Source organism: Panicum hallii, chromosome 5 (genome assembly GCF_002211085.1).
Source record: "Panicum hallii strain FIL2 chromosome 5, PHallii_v3.1, whole genome shotgun sequence".
NCBI classification, from domain to species: Eukaryota; Viridiplantae; Streptophyta; class Magnoliopsida; order Poales; family Poaceae; genus Panicum; species Panicum hallii.
The window spans coordinates 10,641,831-10,664,963 of NC_038046.1; the positions used below are offsets into that span (position 1 = coordinate 10,641,831).

A 23,133-nucleotide genomic window follows, 5' to 3' on the forward strand; every position below is an offset into this window, starting at 1 on the left:
ATTTTGTTATGGTCACACATAATGATTCACAAAACTTCTTGAGCTCAGACTAGAACTAAAACAAAGATTGCATTATCTTCTTTTCAACGCATCAAAGAACGTTTCGTTTCGACGACATATGAAGAAGATATCGGTATTTCCGTTCAGAGTGGCCGGCTGAGTCCGAATTGGACGTCGTGTAACTCGTGCAAGAACAAATCTCGAATGTGTGATACGCTCATGAATACTGCGGTGGGCGATTGGTACGGCCCGGGAGTTCAGGGGCTCATCATTTGTTGAGGCTCGAGTTCACTGAGAGGCTGCGTGCCGAGACCTCCGGCGAGGCATTCCCGCAGTGCGTCTTCAACTACTGGGAAGCCGTCAACTCCGACCCGTTAGAGGAGGGCTCGACGGCGGCGAAGCTCCACGGGGACATCAGTATTCAGAAGGAGGAAGGGTCTCAAGGACATGATGCCCCTGTCGGAGTTCGATGATAGACTTTTGAGTTGCTCCTATTGGTTAGTATATAGTTCTATTGCTTCTTAGCTGTTGTCTGCCACTGTTAGTTTACGCTGCAAACATGTTAATCAGATCTGAGTTTTGCTATTCGAGTTAGGTTTACTTCCATTGCTCATTTTGGTCTTTGTTCACTTGGAAAAGTTCAGTTGTAAGTGTAGTTATGCTAAAGCAGTAATGAAATATGTAAAGTGTGAAATACTTTTGCTCATTTCACCTTCTTATTGCTCTCGATTTTGATTTACTGTTCCTTCGACTGAGAAAACAAATACGTCAATTTTAACCTTCCCTGTAATCCAGCAATTCCTAAAGTCCATGCACAAATCTAAGATGCTGAATTCCAACTCTGGTAACAAGATTCTATAAAAGCAGTTTCAGAAAGATTAATGACTGCAAATACATTTGTAACACATTTTCTGTAATTGACTGAACATTGCCTGATACCGAATAGTGGGACAGGTGAATGTTTTAACAGCATCATGCCTGCATATTGATTCAGACTCTAAGGAACTATGGGCTGAATTAATCGTCCTGGAGGCATTGAGAATAGGAGGCTGCCAATAGAGCAGCGCCAGTGCCTGACCCATCTTCTGCCTGTTTAATCACGACAGAGGATGCCACTTCTTCCCCCAGCAAGTCCCTCAGAGTGCTCTCCATGCACTGGGCAAAGAATGTATAGTACTTGTAAACTCCACCATCCACAGCAACCACTGTCCTCTGTTCGTCGGGGCTTACAGTGTCTCGCCCGAGCTTTTTTAGGATGCCGTAGACTCCAGCAGCAGCAAGTCGTGCACCACGCCTGGCAACAACCTCACAAAGATCCACGACTACTTTTCTTGTTTTGTAACAGGTGTTTTGTATCTGAAACAGATCAAGAATAAGGTATTTTGTAGGGATTGAACGGGTAGTAGGATAATTTAACAGCAAGGCCAAAAGATGAATACCCCCAATACTTCTTTCAGCTTGATACCAGCTGTCTGGAGGTCAGGTGTTGTGTCTTGATGCATCATCAGCATGTGAAGCGTACTAGAATGCAGCACAGACCAATTTAGTTAGTAATCCTTCTTTCAAACTAAGTGGTTAAGTTTAGTTGAAAAACTGACAGGTCATGCTTTAATTTAGGGGAGAAGAAGAACTAGATAATGAAAGCGTAGAAATTACGGAAGCATATTAACATTCTACTCATTTCAATTAACTTACAGGTTTAGAATAATGCTTTGCTACTGCACTGGGTTAGCCTGATAGGTCTCTTTGGTCATGGGTTGAATTCTTTAAAAAGGGTAATATAGTGTGTGTGTGGGAGGGGGTTTTTTGGTTTTTTTTCTCCCTTGAAAAAAAACCCCCTTGTGCTACACCCTTCTTTCTTCTTAATTTATTGATACGCAGCTCTCTTGCTGTCCTACATGTTCGAGAAAAAAAGAATAATGCTTTACTACTGCTGAATTCTAACTGCAGGCTAAGTCAAACCAGTGTGTCTATTCTTGCATGGATTGACGTTGACGGACACATGGTTGGTGAAAAGATCTTCATTTTTTTTTGAAAGTTTAAGTTCTTCCAATTTAGCCATTGTTGTGGAGTAAGATGTGCAGCTGTTTTTCAAGTTTACTGATAGTGTATAGATACTGCAAGATGTCATGAAATACCAGGAGCAGGATTTTCTCACTTAATATGTTCATTAATTTCTAATTTTCTGCATTCGTGTTGGTACCATTCAGCTCATTAGGACAATTGCCCGCCAGCAACAGCTTTAAAATTACAAAACCAACTTGTACTTTTGAATGCCAATTGCACATTTATGAGCAGTCAACAGGAAGTTATTCACGACAAACTGTGTGATTGAAAGCCATACCTCAGGATATATGGGATCTCAAGTTTTTCAGGTACACCATCAGCAAACAGAGAAGCTTCCTGAGCCATTTTTAGCAAGAACCTTCGAACAATTTCCCCCATATACATGCCAGAAATCAACTTCTCATAAATCTGGCAGCACCATATTGCCACAGTCATTACCAACAAAAAGATGAAAGATCATAAACTGTAGCGTATGAAGGGCAATACTTGTTCACCAGGGTTCAAACTTTCTGCATCCAAGGCATGGTCAAATTCAGTCAGAGGAAGGTGAGAAGACCTAAAGTTCCCCCATTCCATGTTTATCACCTGTTAGGAAGCAAAGCTAATAATAAATCCCCTCATAAAAGTATGTCAAGCCTATCAATGAAGCATAAGCCTATCCTTGCAATCACAGGGCAGAAGTGAAGACACTCACCATATCTCCAGACTTGGGAAGTGGGCCGTGCCATTTAGGAATTGTGTGTGCATGATCTATGTATGCCGCATTAGTACCAGTACCCAGTATTACTGCAGCAATAGCGTCATTATCCGCATATTTGGCAGCAGCCAGTGTCCCTACTGTATCATTGACCTGCCATGTAACATTTTATATATCAGTCTCTACAAGTAAAGGACAACTAAGGCATGAGTGATGCACAGTAAGTTTTAACATCTTGTTTGCAAAACGTATTAATCCAATAAAGGGTCTTATGGATCAAATGAATCTAACCAATGCTGTGACTTTCATATCAAGTCCTTGACGTTTGATAGCCTTGTTTAATTCTGCCACAACATCCATGCCAACCTGAGTTCAAGGCAACACGAGAGAAATAAATTGTTTATAGCTACTTAGAATATAACATAAAAAAACATGTAGCTCAAAATAGAAGATCTTAGATTTGCCCTATCAGAATAAGGATGATGCACAGCAGTTTCCCGTGCCAGAACAAAATCATATTCTTAAATTACAGTGTTTGGTTTGAATAGGCAAGGTAAAAGAACTGACCATTTCATCAATTGTAAAACCTTTTGTCCACTTGATGAGAGTGCCAGAGGCAATTGAAGTTTGCTTCACCGGAAAGGAGAATGTAAAGCCGAGCTGTCTCTGCACGCCCTCAGGAAGATGATAATCTTCACCTTCAGAGGCAACAAACTTTGCTAATGCAGCAGCGATGAAATCGAACAGTTCCTAAAAGCAAAACATGTCCAAAACTTAGTGCAGTATGGTAAATTGATTTAAAGAAATATATCATTTAAAATGGAAACAACTATTACATTTGCACCTCCGGACATCAAATGACGAGGAATGGACACCCCTTTAGATTCTTGCTTGATTATTCGCTGTTCCTTGCCCCCCAACTGAACTCGTAAAACACGAAAGTTTGTTCCTCCAAGATCAAGGGCATAAAACAGCCCTTTCTCATCCCTTGAAAATTTTCCTTACAGATGTCAGATATACTACTGTATATGCTAAAATGCCACCTCATGCAACAGTTGAAACATTTGAAAAGCACACCTGAACAAAGAAAATAATGGTTCAATCTGTACAGTTGAGACTAAAACGCAGACCTAAGCTCTACTGATACTATCAGATAGCTCTACTGGACAAACATCCTCAACAAAGCCTGCCAATCAAAAGAGAACAGAATAAAAAGGAAAGCTTTTGCGGTCAACGCCCACGCCGTCAGATGAAAGCACAGCACCCCACCACATTAGCAATTACTACCGTGCGTCCATGGCAGATTGACAGCAACCACACGACCCATCCAACAGAGACAAAAGTGTCCCTCGTTTGACCCAGGAACAGAGGCAACAGCACAAGTCCACGTCTCACTACATTGCCGACGGATCGGCTATTTAATCGAAGAGGTGGCGTAGATTACCCGGAGGGGAGGGAGTCAACGTAGGTGACGAGCATCTTGAGGACGACGCTCCCGTCCCCGCCCTCGGGGTCGTCGGAGGCGAGCCCCGCGCGCATCTCCGTGGCCATCGCGTCCGCCACCTGCCGCAGCCGCTCCTCCGGCGCCGCGCACCGCGCCTCCAGGTCCCGCAGCACGGCGCCCGCACGCGCCCACCGCTTCGCCTCACGCAGCCTCTGGCGCGCCAGCACGGCGGCTGCAGCTGCAGCTGCGAACACCGCCGTAGCCGCCGCAACCACCGCCGGCTTCCTCATCGCCGCCGTTGCGTTCGGCCCTTGGCGGCCTCGGCGGTCAACGGTGCCACGGGAGTTGGTGGCCGCAGCCCGCAGCACTGGTCGGTTAAAAGAGTCGGCTGTCAACCAGGACCCTGGCTCCGGGCTCGGCCCCGCACGTTCGCACGGAAGTACAAGTACGGTGACTGAAGAGATGATGAGAGCGGCGGTGGCAGCTTGAATGATGGGTGTCGTGCGGTGTACTGCTCACTTGTTCATCATACAGGGTAGGAGCTACGGTACAATGGGACAATGTAGCAAGAACTACATAACCTGTAATTTAGAATGGATTAAGTAAAAGATAATAATCTAGAATAACATTTCTTTTCCTTTTTATTTTGAATGGAGAGTATAACATTGCAACGAGTTGCTGATTTATTTTTTTTACATTTTTGGCTCATACTGCGTGCGTGTCGGAGCCACACCATGACAAAAAAAAAACATGACAGCCAATCTTGTTTCAGATGCTTGGACTAAGCTTATTTATCATACGTTGCAAATGATTTTGCAAACAACCAAACCGTGGTTGCTCTTTTTTTTTTTGCAATAGAACCAAGCATACGTGCTCAACACAATAGTTTATGGTGGAAAATTCAAAACTCAAAATCTACATAACATTAGAGTGGTTTTGTTTTTTTATGAAACATGGTCTTTGCTATTTTTTTATTAAAAATACCCTTGAGACTGATAGAGTGGTCATAGCACGTGCTTTGACCTGTACGGTCAAGTTCGACGACAGAGTGCGAGGACCCGGTGACCCCACCGTGCAGCGGCAAGGAGAGTCGAAGGCCCGAAAAGACAGGCTTTATTTCCCTGGTCTACTCGCCTTTTCCGGTTCTTCCTCCCCGAGCACGAGCAGCCAGTCCCGTCCCGTCTCTAACCATACAGCGCCGACGACGAGGAGGCCATGTTGAGGGGGAAGAAGCCGCTCAAGGATCTCAAGCTCTCCGTGCCGGCGCAGGAGACCCCCGTCGATAAGTTCCTGTTAGTCTCCTCGATTCCTTACCCTCAACTTGCCTCCTCCCCTCTGCCTTTGGATCAATCTCTGAAATCCTTGCGATTTGAGTTGCTAAGGCGGTATTTATAAGAGCGATGTTTGTTCCCTCTCTCTGTGTATCTTTGTCTGAGTGATCCCGATGTTACCTACAGTTCCAGGTCCAGATCGTGCCTAATTCTGTTTATCCTTCGACTTGGCTGTGAATTGGACTGTTCATCTTCACAAGTTGATGCGCAAAGTGAATTGATGTCTCCGAATTTGACAGCTGGTGCCTCTCTGTAGGACGGCGAGTGGTACATTCAAGGATGGCGAACTGCGGCTTAATCAAAGCGGCTTGCGGCTTATCTCCGAGGAAAATGGGGATGAAGATGTGAGTTCCAGATCGGCGAGAATTATTTTCTGTTCTCTGTTGATCCGTGCACTAGTATTGTTTCAAACTGTACTTCGTGTGGTGACATTGTAGATTTTCACATAATAGAAGTGCGGATAACAGTTGGATTCCAGGCCATTTCTTCAGTTTTATTGACTTCGTTGATTGAAAGATTGAATCCGAGTCCTTTAAAAAAAATGATGGAATCCGTGCAATGGCGCAGGCTCGGGAGGAGTCCTTTTATCTACTTTCTGTTTCAGGTTTATCTTGATGTACAGATGTGGATTCGTGCATAGGGTTTAAATTCTGCTCTTTTTGTTTGAAGTGAAACAGAATGAAGGACACCTATTGTTATGTGTTAATTATTAGGTGGAAAGATATATGCAAACTGTTTCTTTTCATTAGTTATATTAGGTGTCTGTTGTTTAGCTACTGTTGATTGTGCTCTTTATGTTCCTGTATGAGCCTGGATGCTTTCTACTGTGTTTCCAAATCGTTTTAGTCAGATCTTTACCTTGGCTCTAAACTTAGGTCTGACTTCTTTCCGTAAGACTTGGTGTCTTCTGAACCTCCTCTTCCAGGGATGGTTTCTGTAAAGACTTTTATCCCATTTCTCAGAATAGAAAAGCTTCTCAATATAGAAGCGCGGTATCCCAGTTTTTTTTTTGACAGCATTCTACGTCTAGTTGGCTTGAATAATATATTGTTGGTTTGAATGATATATTGTCCTCAATGTCTTCCATTTTTGACTTCTACTCCAGTGAGGGTTCTTGTTTTCCCCTTTTTGTTTGCACTGCTATAATTTAGTTGGTTGTCAAGCAGTTTCTGAATTGGATCACATCTTTTTTTTTCTTCCAGGAAACAACAAAGCTGAAAGTGGAAGATGTGCAGTTATCAATGGATGATCTTGAGATGATTCAAGTCATTGGTAAAGGAAGTGGTGGTGTTGTCCAGCTAGTGAGGCACAAATGGGTGGGGACACTGTACGCCTTAAAGGTAATTTCCTGTTATCTAAATTTATCTGGTGGATACACAGCCGACACACCGTCTAGATGTAGAATATGCACCTGCGTAATTAAAAACACTCCTAGACAGTTAAATTTATTCTAATTTTCTATTATTTATGTTTCTTGGCATGAAAAGTAACCCATTGTTCTTTAGATGGCACATGGTATGTGTTTCTTCTGACAATCAGAATTTTCTGTGTCTTATCATGTGGTTTCTTTGTTTAATCATCTCTGCAATGACATGGCCACATTCATTTCACTTTACACCATACACTCTAGTAAATGAGGTGGAGATGCAAAATGAATAGGATAGCCATATTTTCCGGTGCCAATTTATGTTTGCATGCAAACTCTATGGATAAGCTAATTGTTAATGAATTCTGATGCTAACAAATGATAGCATCAGCAAATATTATAAGCAAGCGAAAAGTTCTGGAATTCTCTGTTGACTGGATTGTGATGTCATCTCAACCATACGACCTATCGCTTGATGGATTGAACAGTATTACAATTTCTCCTGTAGGGTATTCAAATGAACATTCAGGAATCAGTTCGCAAACAAATAGTACAAGAGCTCAAAATAAACCAGGCAACACAGAGCCCTCATATAGTTCTGTGCCATCAATCTTTTTACCACAATGGTGTAATATATCTTGTTCTTGAGTACATGGATCGTGGATCTCTTGCAGACATCATTAAGCAAGTGAAGACAGTTCTGGAGCCCTACCTTGCGGTACTCTGTAAGCAGGTTTGTATTAAGTTGGTCTTTGTTTTCTGCTTTGACTTGTCATGTATTTGGAATAAGCTCACATTTATGTTATCACCATCTCTTGATACTTGAAATTACATTCTTTACAGAGCTAACATTGAGTAGTGCTATGTTAATTCAGGTCTTGGAGGGTTTATTATATCTTCATCATGAAAGGCACGTGATTCACAGGGACATAAAGCCTTCTAACTTGTTACTCAACCGTAAAGGGGAAGTCAAGATTACTGACTTTGGGGTAAGTGCGGTGCTAGCAAGCTCAATGGGTCAGCGAGATACATTTGTTGGAACCTACAACTATATGGCGGTATGTTGAATTCATCATATTCTGTGCCATGTGATTGCTATTCCCTCCATTCCAAATTATTAGTCGTTTTGGCTTTTCTAGATACATAGTTTTTGCTATGTATCTACATATATATTTTTTGTCTAGGTGCATAGCAAAGCCTATGAATCTAGAAAAGCCAAAACGACTAATAATTTGGGACGGAGGGAGTACCTGCTAGTTTATGTTCATCAATGAATTCTTTTCTTCATTCTTCAGCCTGAACGGATTAGCGGAAGCTCGTATGACTACAAAAGTGACATATGGAGTTTGGGCTTAGTAATACTTGAGTGTGCCATTGGGCGGTTCCCCTATATACCTTCAGAAGGAGAAGGTTGGTTAAGCTTTTATGAACTACTGGAGGCTATTGTCGATCAGCCACCACCTTCTGCACCTGCAGATCAGTTCTCTCCAGAATTCTGCTCATTTATCTCCTCCTGGTACGCTAAACATTCTTTTCTTAAGTTAGACATGAAAATTAGTTTAGTTAATACCTTTATGCTTGTTGGCAGAAATATTTGAAGCTGTTAATAAAGCTGCCTGATGCAACTTGCTTATTAACATAAATGCAATATTTCTGGTGATTCAATTGATCCTCGTAGATAGAGGACTTTGTCTAATAAATTATTCTGCACCTGTTGGATGAACATATTTTTCAGCATAGCTGCCGTAGTGTATTTATTTGAGCTTCACTAGTTAATGGAACACAATTCCTCATTGATTTACAAATAATTAGAAACCCACTTAAGCTCATTTTTTTATCATAGGGCCTTTTGTTACAACCTTTCATAGTAGAGTTGATTATCTCCTGAAAACACTGCAGTTGACCCATAATTATTTGCACATCAAGTAGATGCGGGATTACTTTGCAAGCAATGTCTCAGTGGGTAAAACACTTAAAACAGGGCATTCCCTTGCGATTGATAATATCCTTTTTAACATTTACTTCACTGTGGAGCCGCAGTTGGTGGGTACTTAGGATTCTATGCTAGCTAGCATGTTAATGTTGTACATTTATGGTTGATAGTTGATACATCAGTGTGTAGTACATAAACTGAAACATGAAGTTCAATTTATCAACACTTAGTTTGAGGCACACGTGTTTGATGGTTGACAGTGCTTTCTAGATTGATCAACCTAGACTGTGAGGTTGTGACTGTACCTACCCTAGAAAACTTTCTTTGTTATACAGTGTTCTAATGCATTTCTTTTGTGTTCACTGTCAGGTTGATTTTCATGATAAATATCATAAAAGAGAAAAACTTACAAATCTTGAGCTCAACTAATTTTTTCTTACCATCTTATCATTGTTGATTTAGGTCATCAGTGTGTAATGTATTGAAGCCTTATACTTTTTTTTACTATATTGATTTGCAGCATACAAAAGGATCCAGCTCAGCGGATGTCTGCTTCAGAACTATTGGTCAGGATTGCCTTTTGACTGATTAATTTTCTAATGAATCTGACTGTGGCATTTTTTTTTTTGAGTAAGTTGTGCTGATTTGCCATTTATGTTCTCGCAGAACCACCCTTTCTTGAAGAAGTTTGAGGATAAGGATTTAGACCTGCGGATTCTCGTGGAGAGCCTGGAACCTCCAATGAATATACCCGAGTAACCCTGTCGTCAGCCTTCATTGGGATGCTTGGGCCTTTGTGTGTTTTCAGGGTCGCCCTCGACGACGCCCCTCGGCATCAGGCTTCAGCACATATTCTCCTGAACTGCAACCTCCACATGAACATGCCAGAACATCATCGTATGGTCCAAGTCCCTTTTGACGAGTTGAGCATAAGAATAGAGGGAATCGCGCTTAGTTCCTTCTTGTCGCCTTTATTGTAGCTATTGTTGCGACGGGCCCTGTGATTGTGAAGTCGTGTTTTACCTTGTCTTATTAAGGGATGAATTGAAATATTCAAACCGTGCTTGCCAATATGCTGCGAGAAGGACCGCACCGCCTTTTACCGCAATTTGACCTCAAAACGTCATTTAGGGATATACTCCCATAGGATTGAATAGAGTAAACTTAGGCTGCAAATTTCAACTTTAGAATTTTGAATTCCGAGATAAGTGGGATTCAGCTTTTGAGTTTGCGGAGACCTGCGGACTAAAAGCTCAAGCAACAGAGATCCACATACCGGAACACATTCAAATTCCAGACTACTACTGCCGATTGTTTGTATTGCCGTGTTGGTACTCGACTGCTCGAGGGTCACAATTTATGAAGAGATTTATTTCAAAAAAAAAATTCTGAACAGACATAAAAACTGAATATCACACATTTGACAATATCATTTCAAAACGATTAGGATTGGAAACAGTAAGCTCACACGCCTGACATTCCCACCCACCTTTACAATTTGGACTTTGAAGATCAGGATTGATTTCCGATTTAGAATCACAATCGAGATCCCAAAAATACCCCCATAACAACAAAGTCTAGTTTATTCACTGAAGCAACAAAGATTCACATCCCGAAACACATTCAGATTCAGACTCCAGAAGCAAAAGCCTGCATCGATCTCTACACTTCCTGGCAATGCATGAGGCTCGCGTCAATAGTAGCACAACTCCATCATCGCGTCGTCGAAGGCGTCCTCGGCGCCCTGGACCTCGAGGGCGTACATCTTGGCCTCGTCGTGCTTGAACTTGCGCCTGCTCCTGCCGGACCCGGCCTCCCCCTTGCGGAGCAGGGCCTTGTACGCGCGCCCCACGGCGGGCTTGGAGTGGTTGGTGGGCTTGCGCGGCGCCCTGACGAACCCGCCGTTGGCCGCCGCCGTGCCGTCGACCTGCACGGCGCGCGTGCGGAGCTTGCCCTCCGGGTCGACCAGGGTGCGGTCGACGGCGAACACCCACCCGTGCTGGCGGCCCTCGCGACGCATCGTGCTCGTTCGCTTGGTTGCTGTGGGAGGATTGTGTGCGGCGGCATTGGGGGCTGCCTCTGAGATTTATATGCCGGGAGACGGGGAGTCGCAGTTCGCGGCCCGCCGGTTCCTTGGCGGTCACGACCTCACGGGTTCGGGTCAGAGTCGGCAACTTGGCGTCCAAGTCTCGGACGGCTAGAGCTGGGCCAATGAAAGTACTGGGCCAGGCCGAGGTGGCAGATATTGGGCCTCATAAATAGGTACTTGCGTCAGAATCATCACGGCGTACAAGAGAAGAGGACCCTTTGGCAGATAGCGAAGGAGCATGCTAGTGCTAGCAATGGCGGAAGCAAGAACCATTGGGTCTCTCCCGGTGGCCAACGTGCAGGAGCTCGCGGAGGCTTTGCAATAACGGGGTCGAGGGCCAGGGCCCGAGAGGCACTGGTTGACGACTTCGACCACGACGACCAGCTAGCCGAGGCTGTGGCTGCAGCTGCAAGAGGTAGACGGACCCCCCCGGCGAGCTTACGTAGCACCGCGCTCCGAGGAACAGCAACGACGGGAACGCGACCCTGCCCGTCGCCTCTTTCTGGCTGGCAGCTCCGCCGCCCGGACTCCGCCTTCGTCGGCGATTCTTGGAACAGCAGCTGACTTTCTGGGCAGCGCCGCGCGCGGCTCATGGGAGCTTTGCGCACGAACGCTGCAACATCGCGTCGTCGAGGGGGACGGAACGCGCGCGGCCCGTCGCGGGAAGAAGACAAAGAGGGCCGTCGCTGCCTGCAGTTATATGCCACGTCGATCTCAGCCGCACGAGTACGATCCAATGGTTGTGAGAGGCCCAGGGGTGGACGGTATTTCATTTACCGTCCACCCTGGAGGCCTGGACGGTAGACGAAATACCGTCCGCCTCCTGTTCAGGCCGCTCGTCGCCATTGGCGGCAGCCACGCCTTCCTACCCTTCACCGTCAGTTCTTCTGGGCCTAATACGGTGAGATACGTGTTCCAGACCTTCAGCGATATGACGGCGCCATCGTCGTGCTTCAAGGATGAAAGGAGGGCGACAAAACCGTCGCGGCCGCTAGCATGGGCACCGGTCGTCCGTGAGCTGCCGCGTGTGCTGGTGGAGCTACTCGCTCAGATGGAAGCGCGCTCAATGGCTAAGCCGGCTGGTGCTTCATCATAGAGACGAATTGTCTGGACGTGCTGCCGCGGCCGGTGAATGGCTGTACCGGGAGTTGGACTGGTGGAGTCCTCGCCGCCGTACAGGCGGCAGGAGCAGGTCGTGAGCCTGGACGAACAACCTAGACATGGAAAGCGCTGGCGCGGCGGCACCGCACGGCAGCACGGGCGCCGCCGAGGTCACCGCGTTGTGCTGCGAGGCCGGCACGCGACGCGAGCGGAGCGCGGCAACAGGAGGTGCGTGGTCTAGCGTGTGAGAGCTTGGGAAGTTGGGAGATCGCCGTGGATAGTTGGACACGGGGGAGCAACGCTACGATGCCGATCGAGGGCGTCCATCCAGCGAGTCCAGGGACATGCGGTTCTGGTCGACACGCCCGGAATCCTTCAGGTGGCTATACTGATCCACAATCAAAACTTGGAAAGTTGTCCCACAATCGGACCTCATCGATATCTTCAGGTGTCTAGAGCTGACACTAGGTTCTCTGAAACGGCCCGTACAGATTGGCGAGTGGCGACCAACGCCGAAGGACGGAAGGATGGACTATTTCCATGGAGTTTCAAAGATAAGTCGTCTTGCTTTATACCCTACTAATTATGTGTAATGTTTCCTAAGTTTTTTCTGAGGTTCTTGTGTATACTCCGTATCTCTATTAGTCTATTACTGCCTTGCAAAGGTGGGTGACAGGTGTTAGTGCTGTTATCTGTCAACGTACTGGAACAAGCATTATGGGTGATCATCTTGTACCACTTTTATCAGAAATGTGAAGACAGGGGGGCTTATTCGCAAGAAATTTGAAGTTTTAACAACATCATCGAGGTCTGAAACATTTGTAGTAGTACAACCCATGCATGCATAGTCGTCACCTGACATCATGCATAGTCGTCACCTGACATTCTGACAGTAAGTCCGGCCATAAACGAAACAACAACAGAGACCAAGATAAAATCACAAAGCCGCCTCAGTCCCCTAACACCGAAGTGCACGCCCGCACACGGTGCACCTCTCTCCTCCTCCTCTGCTTCCAGGAAACGCATCCGCGTTCACGCGTCCAGGTCATACGCATCGGCGGCGGCGTCCTCGGCGCCCTGGATCTCGAGGTGGTACATCTTGGCCTCGTCGTGCTTGAACTTGCGCCTGCCCCTCCCGGACCCGGCCTCCCCCTTGCCGACCAGGCCCCTGTACGCGTGGCCGACGCCGGGCTTGGAGTGGTTGGTGGGCTTGCGCGGCACCCTGACGAACCCGCCGCCGTTGGTCGCCGCCGCAGCGCCCTCGACCTGCATCGCGCGCGCGCGGCTCTTCTTGCCCTCCGGGTCGACCAGGCTGCGGTCGACGGCGAACACCCACCCGTGCTGGCGGCCCTCGCGACGCATCGCTGCACGTTGCTTGGTTTACGTGTTTGAGCGTTTGGTGGCAAGGAGAGGTCGACCGGTGGAGGTATTTGTAGGCCGGGTCGGTCAGGAGTTGTGTCGTGATCCGGCGCGGGCACAGTACGGTTCCGTGGCGGCTACGGATTCGTGTCGCCGCGGGCAACTTGAGGTCCAAGGCTTTGACGGTCTGACGGTCTGACCTCAGGCCTCAGCTGGACTGCTGGAGACATGTGGTGTCGGTGAGCGCTTGGGACGCGTTGAACTTCTCTTGGGCTAGCTAAGAGGAAGCTCGAGTTGTTGCTGGGCCTGACCTCGAAGAAATAACGAGGCATTCACGGCCCAACAACGCCCAGGCTCCCCCGCGTGGAGGCGGCCTGGACCCCGGCCGATCCAGCGCCTTCCGGACCCAGTGGAGTGTGGCGCCGTGGGTGGTGAACGACTTCGAGGCCGGGCTGGAAGTACGCCGTGGTTGATAAGAGGCAGGGCAGTTGGCGGCGGAGAAATGGGAGTGGACGCCGAGCTCGTCAGGAGTTCTAGCACAGGCGATCAGGATCAGGGATGCTAACGGATTTACGGCAGCCCTCTCTTCACAATCTAACTTAATTTTTATATTATAATTTAAAATTGAATAAGATTAGAGCCTGATCCTTTAGAGTCCAGCCCTTAGATTATCTATGCTAAAATTTAGAACACTTTTACCACCCCGTAATCAGGATCCGGTGGCGGCGATGGCAGAGGCACTGCTCCATGACGGTGGCCATGTGTGATTCCTCTTGGCATTCATCCCTGGTGCTTCGATTGAGGAAAAGCTATATCTCACCTGCGTGATTCGTTGTTCTCTCTCACTCGAATTTCTGGAAGCTTCAGTTTCAGCCATTTACTTGAGAATTATTTTTTTCATTTGGGTTGTATTGGATTGGAGTTTCATTTACTACTCTGCTGCTAGAGGCTCAATTGGCTAGTTTGAAAGCAAATGTACGTTTTCTCATCCAATCTATTTAATTTCCCAGTTTATCCTCCACTCATTCTTATTCGCAATTTGAATACTATTAGTTAGAATTAAATTGTGTTATGTTGACAGCAACCATATGACTTAATTTCTATGTAAATTATGTGTCATTTCTAGTGGAGTGTCCTATCAATTAAATATATTAAATATGCATTTTCTGGATGCAGCAGCAATCTAATTACTGTTAACTTCGTTAAAAAAGTTGAATAACTTCGTAATCATTAATAGCTCACTAGGTTGAACATATAGTTATACTCACGGTGCAGATATGTTAAATTTCAAGTTTGCTTTGTACCGTCATCTATATAGGTTGTGGGTGTAATTTGAATTATTTTGGTTGTTTTGCATTTTTAGCATCTAGCATTTGGCATTTGGCATCTGTGGGATTTCAAAGGTATCGCAAAATTTCTATTTTTTTATTCCATAGAATATTTTTGTAAAACATTTGTAATTTTTTATAGTATGTTATTTTGGTATTTGCCTCTTATTGCTTCCATCTTTTATGCCTTTCTATTTTTTAATATTTATTTTTGATTTTATTTTGGTACGTTTGATTTTGATCTGATGGATATAAAATTCGGGTGATGGACGTCTCTGCTTCATTCAAATATTTTGTGGTGTACATTTGAGTGATTTGAGTGTCAAAATCACTTGAGTGATGGAACGCTCCAAATCACCCGAGTGAAGTATAGACAGACCCTGAGTTGAGCCTTCTCCTGATTCATGTATCACTAGCGATTTGAATTTTGTAGTGTAATGGAACTTTTCGTGAGTGTCATATTTCGACCGAAATTTGCAGTTTCAGCAGAGTTCATCCATGCCCACTCGGAAACGATTACGTTTTCTGTTTTCGGATTAGAAGTAGAAATGGGCAGTGGTGCCTCATTGCCTGCACTGTCTCACATGAAGCCCGAATGCATCAGCTCCCTACTCTTTACAGTCAAACAAACCCTCCCTGCGATATGAACAGGTGCGGCCGCCGGTATGTAGGCAAGCAAGGCGCTGGCAGCAGCCTGCACAACGTTACGTGTACGAGGGATACTTTTGCTGGCACGGCGACCCCTTGCTGCTCCATCGACGCGATTACGTAGCGCCGCCTCCAGGATGTGCTCGGCTCGGCACATGTGCCTGCTGCTTCTTTTTCTCCGATCCAACCTCCGACAGGATGAGGAGAAACCGACCCGCTGGGAGGCGCGGTTAAACGGGGCGTAACCGCGTAACCAAGCTAGCTCCACGACGTCGACGAAGATATGGATGCCGGGCCGGTCCCCCGTGTGCGGCTCTCGCCTTCCAAGAAAGCACGACGTGTCGCCGGCATGAAGGGGAGCGCCAAATCTCCCCGCAGGTCGGGGAGTGCGCGCACCGGCGGCACGGCTGGTTTCGTGCGTGTTTTATTTCAATTCATGATGCTCTGCTCCGCCAGCCCGCTCCGCTGACCGCTCTGCGCGCCCCCATCTTTTTTCCATGGCATTTTACATGTATACGTGGGCTGTTTGAATCCAGAATTAATTCTAATTCTTAGTTCGGATCACATCGGATATTTAGATATCAAGTTGAGACATGAGCTAACTATAAAACTAAGGGTGTGTTCGTTTCCTGGGGTCTAAAGTTTAGAGGGGTCATATCAAAGAGAATCTTATCATTTAGAAGTATTAAATAAAGTCTAATTACAAAACTAATTGCAGAACCCTAGGGCTAATTCGCGAGACGAATCTAATGAGGTATATTAGTCCATGATTAGCGGATGATTACTGTAGCATCACTGTGGCAAATTATGGATTAATTAGGCTCATTAAATTTGTCTCGCGAATTAGCACCTATCTGTGCAAAAAGTTTTGTAATTAGATTTTATTTAATACTTCTAAATGATAAGATTCTCTTTGATATGATGGGTCTAAAATTTAGAGGGTAGGAAACGAACAGGGCCTAATTGCATAAATAAAAACTAATTCACAAGATAAATCTACTAAACCTAATTAGTCTATCGTTAGAATATATTTACCGTAGCATAATATTACCAAATCATGGACTAATCAGACTTAATGAATTCATCTCCATTTATACAATTAATTTTATAATTAATCTATATTTAATACATCCAGTTGGTGTCCAGATATTCGATGCAAGGGAACCCAGGCTCGCTGGTTCAGTTGGTGCCCACGCCGGCATGAGGCGAGCATGACGCTGCGACTGTACAGTCCGACGACGCGCGCGGTCAATGACGCCCGCTACTCGTTCACGGTGGTCTGGTCAGCTAGATCAGGCATATGCTCGGCGTCATCAAGCGTGTACTAACAGTCTATTGCACGGTCCCTATCGCCCAGACGTCACGCGCGCATCTTCTGAGAGCTCGAATTTAGGGACGGCGGTATTTTGGTCTGACGGGGCGTCACCGAGTACCACGAGCCCCTTGACTTTCCACGGGAAACTGCTCATCGGCATTGCTTTGTGCTGTTAAATATTGATCGTTTCTGCCTCCAACCACCTCAATTATTTTGCCGTATTTTTTAACTTTAGCCGACAGAACTATATATAATCGACATCGATTTAAAATGTATTTCACTTTCCTCGATAATATGACGCTCGGGAGGGCAGGAGGCGGCTCCGGAGATGCTCGGAGCTTAGGCCCTCCACAATGTGTGCCCTGAGTGAGGCGAGAGAAGATTTAAGTATCACTCTTCACATTGTGAGAGGAGATGTCAATTCCAAGTGACGCTCAGAGAACCTGGAGCGATGCATGCTCATGCATCGGTGCTTGATCAGTAAGTAATGACTCTTCTGCCGTTCTGCTCATGAGGACTGACAAAGGGAGGACACAGAGAATCTGTTCTCGCGGAAGGAACAGATGGTAATATTCTATTTCATGCGGGGCCATGCTCATAGATAGCACCGGTGCTGGTTTTTCACACGCTGCAGCAATCTTAGCCTGATGCTTATTTTTCCCTTTGTCAGATCCAACTTTTTTTTTTAGCATCACTAGCACGTTGTGGAGGACCTTAGGGCAGCCACGGTACAGTGCGGCGGGCATGATGCGGCCTCCTGTACTGTGTCCAACCAAAATAAAGAGTATGCTTTTTGTCATGCACATTTAAAAAAGCTAGCTTGTGAATCATGTACATGCACATTTGCCAAAGAAAAATACTTTATTTACAGTCAGGTGAGTGCCCGAGTCGCATGGCTACGAAAGGCGGGGGAGGTAGGCAAAAAAGCAGCTTCACATGTGTATGTGCACACACGAGTTATCGTGGTCATCCATCTTCCTCATGCCGCATGAATCTCTATGTACCCACGATTCTTCCCACCTACCTTTTGGCATGAATCTCGATGTGAGTTGAACGGCGTAGATGGACCTTATGGCGGCCATGTGAATTTTCTGAGTTGTCCAAAGTTGCGTGCGATGAAGTGTTCCCGGGACCAGCACGAGCTGGTGGCATTGGCATAATTTTTCCAGCATCAACTACGCTGTTTTTAGGCAGTCTAATACATGCACTCAACGGGATTGCACGAACGATCATCATGACGTCTCTTGTCGTCATCATCTTCTAATCACTGCCTAGCACAACCTACTGGTACCACACAACACCAACTTTGAGACCAAGCCATGCGATGTCAGTAGTACTGCAACTCCTGCGTCACCGCGGTAAACTCGTCGTAAGACGCGGCCAGGAGGTCTTGGAAGGAGTACGCGGGCAGCAGAGCCGCTCCGAACGCGTCATCACCAACAACGCCGTAACAAGCGTCGAACAGGCTGCTGCTGGACTCGGACAACAGCGTTGTGCCATGCACGTCCATGCTGGTGGGCCACACGGTGGCGCGGCTCCCTGAGCTGCTACCCGTCGTCGGACTTGTTCCAGACGAGGACGACGGCGTCGCTGCTGACGACGACGCTTCCCCGGTCGACGACGACGGCGGTCCGGTAGTACTTGTGGTCAGCGACGACGACTGCTGCTCGATGAGGCCCACGAGCTCCGCGTACAGATGCTCCGACTTGAGGAGGAGGGCGTCGTCGTCGACGGCGGCGGCGGCTGTTTCTGATGCTGTGTCGTCGAGGTTGGCGAGGGCTGGAGGTGTCGGCGGAGGGGCCTCATCGTCTTGGGACCGGCTGTCCGCGGCGGTGGCGCTGCCGTCGTCGTCGCTGGCAGGAGGTGGTGGCGGCCTTCCTTCTCTTGTGGATGCCAGGTACCTCTTCTTGAGCTTGGTGTTCCAGTAGTTCTTGACGTCGTTGTCCGTCCTGCCGGGGAGTCTGGACGCGATCACCGACCACCTGTGTACAGGTCGAGGTCAAGGCCATCCAAAAGCATCATCAGTATTCAGTATCTAGATAGTAGCAGTATGAAGCATGTAGTTAGCGATGCATATGCTTCGCGCTTAATTTGTCGGTCATCATGCAATGCATATATGTATATATGCAGTCGTACTTGCTTCCGATGTCGCCGTAGAGGGAGAGGATGAGGTTGTCTTCCTCGTCGGTGAAGCCGCCGTGCCGGAGCTCCGGGCGGAGGTAGTTGAGCCACCGCAGGCGGCAGCTCTTACCGCATCGCTTCAGCCCTGACGTGAGAGCGAGGCGATAAAAGAATCATTAACTGAGTAGAGAGCTAATCGTGAACTTGCATACGCTAGCGTCAATTAAACTACGTCAACCTAGCTATGCAGACAGAGACAGGCAGACAGCACAATAGTTCACAGAAGAGAATTATTCCACCAAACCAAAGCCAAAAAAACTCAAGTGAACCATCGGAAGCCTTTGACCACCGTGCGCCACCAACCGCACGGATGTTATTTTCACTCACGCGGAAAGCGATCGATGCTGCTCGGTGAAAAAACGAAAAGAAAAGAAACTGAAGCAGTAATAAGATTCTGAAGCGCAGTCACCTGCTCTCTGGGGCAGGGCGATCCAGTTGCCGGCATTGCCGAACCGCTCGACGAAGCTCCGGAGGACGGCGTCCTCCTCCTGCGACCACGGCCCCCGCTTCACCTTCGTCTTGTCGCAGCACGGCGACCGCCCCATCGTTCCCTCGTCCGATCGACCGTCCGTTCCCCCCTAGTCGCTGAGCACCGCGCCGCCGTAGCTTCACCAGCAGCGCCGGCCGGCCGGCACGAGCTTAATTATATCTATCTACTGGAGCAGCTAGCGCCGTAGGTGATCGAGTGCAACGACCGAGGATTCTCTGCAACTATATAGAGGAAGGAAGAGCGGGAGCGAGGGGTGGTAGTAGGCGACAGAATGCAGAGGGAGGAGGATGTCGAGGGAGCAAGCGCCAGCCAGCGGGATTGCCGGGGCTCGGTCGCCTCTTCCTCCGGGCCGGGCTTTATATATATCGCGGCCGCGCGCGCGAGGAGCAAGCAGCAGCACGCACTGGCGCTCTGGACGAGCGAGCGAGTTGACCGAGCATGCATGTATAAACTGCGCCTCGTCGAGCCGTCGCCCCGACAACAACATCTACATGCCAAAAGAAAACTGCAGTGTAGACGGGAAGAGTTCAACCACCAAGCTTGTCGCCGTGCGTTTCGTAGGGATCATCAATAGCGCACATTATTCTATAATCTACAGCGCTGAACATGTAGAATCCCCCACACTTTTTTTTGTTTGTTCTGAACAGGGGAAGAAGCGCACGGCCCCGCGTGTGAACTGTTCGAGCTGCCCCTAACCGTTTCACATCGACTGAATTTTCGTTTGAACTTCTGGACAAAGCTTATGAGGATTCAAAATTCAAACACGGTTGAGAGATGCATATATAAGCATAAATATATATGTATATGCATGCTTGGTCAAAGGCTCGAGCGACGAACAGGCAAGCGCGCTTGCTTGTGTGATCTGATAAGCGCGAACGAATAGAGTGAAGGTACCCTCTATATTCTTATTATTAAGACTTTGCAAACGTACGTACTCGATGGGTACTGCGCAGCAACCGGCCGGGGCGTGCATTCTTAAGACTCCGGAAGCGCACGCAGCGCATATCTATAGATCAGGACCGGATCAATTTCTGGCTTGGTTTTGATTAGCAGTCCCCGGCCGTACCAACGAGAACTTCTCTCACTCGTCCAGGCAACCACCTGTGTGCTCACACGTTGCCATTGAATCGGCTTTTAGATTAGAGCTAATGCCACCGAGTTATTATTAGTTCAAACAAACAATTATTCTCTCCCGTAACGGCCACTATTAGCCATGGATGAATGTAACTATATGTGCAGGGTGCGTTGTGTTGGATATTTAGCGAAATAAGGAGCAAGCTCCTACTAAAATCGAGACAGGACTCCCAAAGTTATAACCACATTATTATCGTTGGCATGATTGTTTTGTTCTCTTCACTAGTTCATCAGCTCGTGCTCTTGCCTGCGCTATTAATGACAAGTGTGGGAATTTCTTATGCAAATCTTGATACTAACCCACAAGTGGATAATTTGGATGCTACTTTAGGTTATTTTTACAACAGCATAAGTGGGTGCAACTTAGATGCGGATTCAGGGGTTATTTAGGCTATTTTTCATAAGTGGGCATACGAGTTGCAAAGGGCATTAGCTTTGCAAAATTAACTCTTTTTCATATTAGTTTGGGTGGGTAATTTTGAAGGAAATTAGATCTAAAGGCTATAGTGTTGTTAACAATAATGATTGGGTCTACAAAATTGATGGCCATATGTTTTGCATTTTTACGGGAGTTTCTAGGATTTCTCTATTTCTAGTGCATCTGGTGATGATTAATGTGGATTCTTCAAAAGGAGTACTCATACTCTTGTCTATAATTAGTTATAGTAAGATAAGTCTAGATAACAAGCTTAGAATTTCAGAACAGGGATGGAAAATATTTCACAGGAGACAGAAGACCAAGAAAATAGCAGTGTTTCTCTTTTGCAACTTCTAAATATACTGTGCCGTTATTTGACTGGGCACTTCAAGAGAGTTACTGACGTACTTATGCGCCCTCTAGAAGGAAAATAGAGTAGAAATTCTTGAGATCAACGTCCACTGTGAGAAACGGCACTTCAGTTTCAGTTTCAAGACTGATCGAACCAGTCTTTCACTTTCTGTTGCACACTTAAAAGGCATCAAGACAGCTCATCTATGCAGTCATCACCCATCATCAGTAATTTTGGGTCTACACTCTACAATGATCGGACTATAGATACGTAAACGTAAGTGGTAGATTTAGTAATGGTAACGTCGCAAGCAAATTGGTAGGTAACAACCTTAAAGACCGTAAACAAGTATGTTGACCCATTGGTCCTCTGCATATACGAACAATATTACTGCTGACCTAAGACCAGCTGCAAGGGTGTCCATCTGTAAATACTAAATATCATTGTGCAAGTTGGAGATCAATCTGTTCTAGCTAGCTAATTTCTAATGCCTTGTTTGAAAGAAGAGGATTAATAGACACAATAATAATCCTATATTTGAAGGGAAATAATTAATTTATGAATTAATCCTCATGGGTTTGGTCAAACCGTCTTGTAAATAGGGTCTTATTGTCGTTAACCTTTAAGAATTCATTATTCAAATTAAAACAAAGATGTTTCATTTTGCAAAATTAGTGCTGTACGTAATTGATTTATACATGCAACTTGTTTCATCAGTTCAAGTTGACTATGTTCACTGTAATTGAGCACAAGGAGGCCTTCACTACTTATCAATACTGTGCATATAATCAACAAGATCGAATGCCTGTTGATGAAACTAGTTGCACGCAGAGCACCATGATTTTTGCAGTACACTTCATACTGCACGATATGTCTTATGTACTTAGGACTTTGACCATTATACACTTCTCACCTAACTTGAGAGGCAAAATCTCATGGTACGGGATGTGCTGTTTGTCTGTCTTGTGGTTAACACTGGCGTTGAAAGAGTTACATTGTTGGACAATGGATAAGGGCTATCTCTTTCTGCTACTTTAAAGGGATGTGACACTTGAACTGTTTGGGACGACGTGATCTTCTGAAGATAATAGTTTCCAATTCCAAATCAACGCTTGCTGCAAAATCAAGTCGCCAGTGGCCGTAGCTAGTGGCAAGAACACACACGCAAAACAAGTCCTAGCCTATACAAGCAAGTCGGCATTTGTTTCTGCGGAAAAAATAGAACAAGTTGGACATGTTTAACGCACACGTTGATCTTGAAACAGGCCGCAATAATTAAGGCAACAAATCATGTCAAGAAATATGCTAATTCAGATTGTTTTAGCGAGCATATATATATATTTCTCTCCTTTGTTTGTTAACGGTTGCAGACCGCAGCTGCCTCTGTTTGGGCTCATCATACCATATTCTCGTGTTCGGTTATGTTCATATTGCTTGTCTCTGTACGTAGATTGCTGAGCGAACAACCTAACTGGTTAGTGTACTAACTGCCGTTATCTATCTACATAGTTCATATGAACATGATCACCGATTGATAGGGTTGCTGATAGATTCCTGATAAACTTCTAGAAAACTAGACTGCTAAGAAGCATCTAGAGGATGGTCTCTCTCTATCTCTATCTAATCGACTCTAGATATATAAGAGAAATAGAATACTGAACACGTTTACAAGGCGACAGATAATTAGACCAGATGATCATTCGGTTGATCGCTATCAAAATCCTGTTAGATAGCTGACATTCTACAGCCCCGAGCAAAGAATTTCCCTATTCTACGGAAGCGTCACACCACGCGTGAATCACGATCGACCTTAGTGTATGTTAACTTGATGCACACTACACATGCTTCGAAGCAAGTGGACATGATGCATAGCAGATTGC

General features: G+C 46.1%; 5 protein-coding genes across 5 annotated transcripts; 1 reads left to right on the forward strand and 4 right to left on the reverse strand.

Annotated features, from left to right (window-relative positions):
* Window positions 1-826: 826 nt before the first annotated feature.
* LOC112893294 (hexokinase-2-like) lies at window positions 827-4,600 on the reverse strand. The gene is made up of 9 exons (XM_025960538.1): window positions 4,209-4,600; window positions 3,601-3,751; window positions 3,332-3,514; window positions 3,056-3,130; window positions 2,762-2,917; window positions 2,554-2,652; window positions 2,345-2,475; window positions 1,440-1,521; window positions 827-1,356 (listed from the first exon to the last, which is right to left on the reverse strand). The coding sequence occupies exons 1-9, from the start codon at window positions 4,496-4,498 to the stop codon at window positions 1,018-1,020; spliced, it is 1,506 nt and encodes a 501-aa protein (XP_025816323.1). The 5' UTR covers window positions 4,499-4,600; the 3' UTR covers window positions 827-1,017.
* A 733-nt stretch (window positions 4,601-5,333) lies between these two features.
* On the forward strand, window positions 5,334-9,946 carry LOC112894649 (mitogen-activated protein kinase kinase 1-like). Its single transcript, XM_025962417.1, has 8 exons — window positions 5,334-5,500; window positions 5,796-5,883; window positions 6,742-6,879; window positions 7,414-7,638; window positions 7,781-7,963; window positions 8,201-8,421; window positions 9,359-9,404; window positions 9,505-9,946. Exons 1-8 carry the CDS (start codon window positions 5,424-5,426, stop codon window positions 9,595-9,597), a joined length of 1,071 nt encoding a protein of 356 aa, XP_025818202.1. The 5' UTR covers window positions 5,334-5,423; the 3' UTR covers window positions 9,598-9,946.
* Window positions 9,947-10,257: 311 nt separating this feature from the next.
* LOC112894650 lies at window positions 10,258-10,906 on the reverse strand. The gene has a single exon (XM_025962419.1). The coding sequence runs from the start codon at window positions 10,856-10,858 to the stop codon at window positions 10,532-10,534; it is 327 nt and encodes a 108-aa protein (XP_025818204.1). The 5' UTR covers window positions 10,859-10,906; the 3' UTR covers window positions 10,258-10,531.
* Window positions 10,907-12,800: 1,894 nt separating this feature from the next.
* Window positions 12,801-13,415, reverse strand: LOC112895303. Its single transcript, XM_025963251.1, has one exon. It carries the CDS (start codon window positions 13,388-13,390, stop codon window positions 13,061-13,063), a length of 330 nt encoding a protein of 109 aa, XP_025819036.1. The 5' UTR covers window positions 13,391-13,415; the 3' UTR covers window positions 12,801-13,060.
* Window positions 13,416-17,498: 4,083 nt separating this feature from the next.
* Window positions 17,499-19,669, reverse strand: LOC112894618 (transcription factor MYB4-like). Its single transcript, XM_025962383.1, has 3 exons — window positions 19,269-19,669; window positions 18,815-18,944; window positions 17,499-18,660 (listed from the first exon to the last, which is right to left on the reverse strand). The coding sequence occupies exons 1-3, from the start codon at window positions 19,402-19,404 to the stop codon at window positions 18,006-18,008; spliced, it is 921 nt and encodes a 306-aa protein (XP_025818168.1). The 5' UTR covers window positions 19,405-19,669; the 3' UTR covers window positions 17,499-18,005.
* Between the last annotated feature and the right edge of the window lie 3,464 nt (window positions 19,670-23,133).

Coding starts and splice junctions, on each gene's coding strand:
- LOC112895303 (XM_025963251.1), bottom strand. CDS start 13,390: ATGCGTCGCGAGGGCCGCCAGCACGGGTGGGTGTTCGCCGTCGACCGC.
- LOC112893294 (XM_025960538.1), bottom strand. CDS start 4,498: ATGAGGAAGCCGGCGGTGGTTGCGGCGGCTACGGCGGTGTTCGCAGCT. Junction 3,752..4,208: donor GTTGACTCCCTCCCCTCCGG/GTAATCTACGCC, acceptor AAAATTTTCAAG/GGATGAGAAAGGGCTGTTTT. Junction 2,918..3,055: donor ATATGAAAGTCACAGCATTG/GTTAGATTCATT, acceptor GTTACATGGCAG/GTCAATGATACAGTAGGGAC.
- LOC112894649 (XM_025962417.1), top strand. CDS start 5,424: ATGTTGAGGGGGAAGAAGCCGCTCAAGGATCTCAAGCTCTCCGTGCCG. Junction 8,422..9,358: donor TGCTCATTTATCTCCTCCTG/GTACGCTAAACA, acceptor ATTGATTTGCAG/CATACAAAAGGATCCAGCTC. Junction 9,405..9,504: donor TGTCTGCTTCAGAACTATTG/GTCAGGATTGCC, acceptor ATGTTCTCGCAG/AACCACCCTTTCTTGAAGAA.
- LOC112894650 (XM_025962419.1), bottom strand. CDS start 10,858: ATGCGTCGCGAGGGCCGCCAGCACGGGTGGGTGTTCGCCGTCGACCGC.
- LOC112894618 (XM_025962383.1), bottom strand. CDS start 19,404: ATGGGGCGGTCGCCGTGCTGCGACAAGACGAAGGTGAAGCGGGGGCCG. Junction 18,945..19,268: donor CGCCCTGCCCCAGAGAGCAG/GTGACTGCGCTT, acceptor CTCTCACGTCAG/GGCTGAAGCGATGCGGTAAG. Junction 18,661..18,814: donor TACGGCGACATCGGAAGCAA/GTACGACTGCAT, acceptor ACCTGTACACAG/GTGGTCGGTGATCGCGTCCA.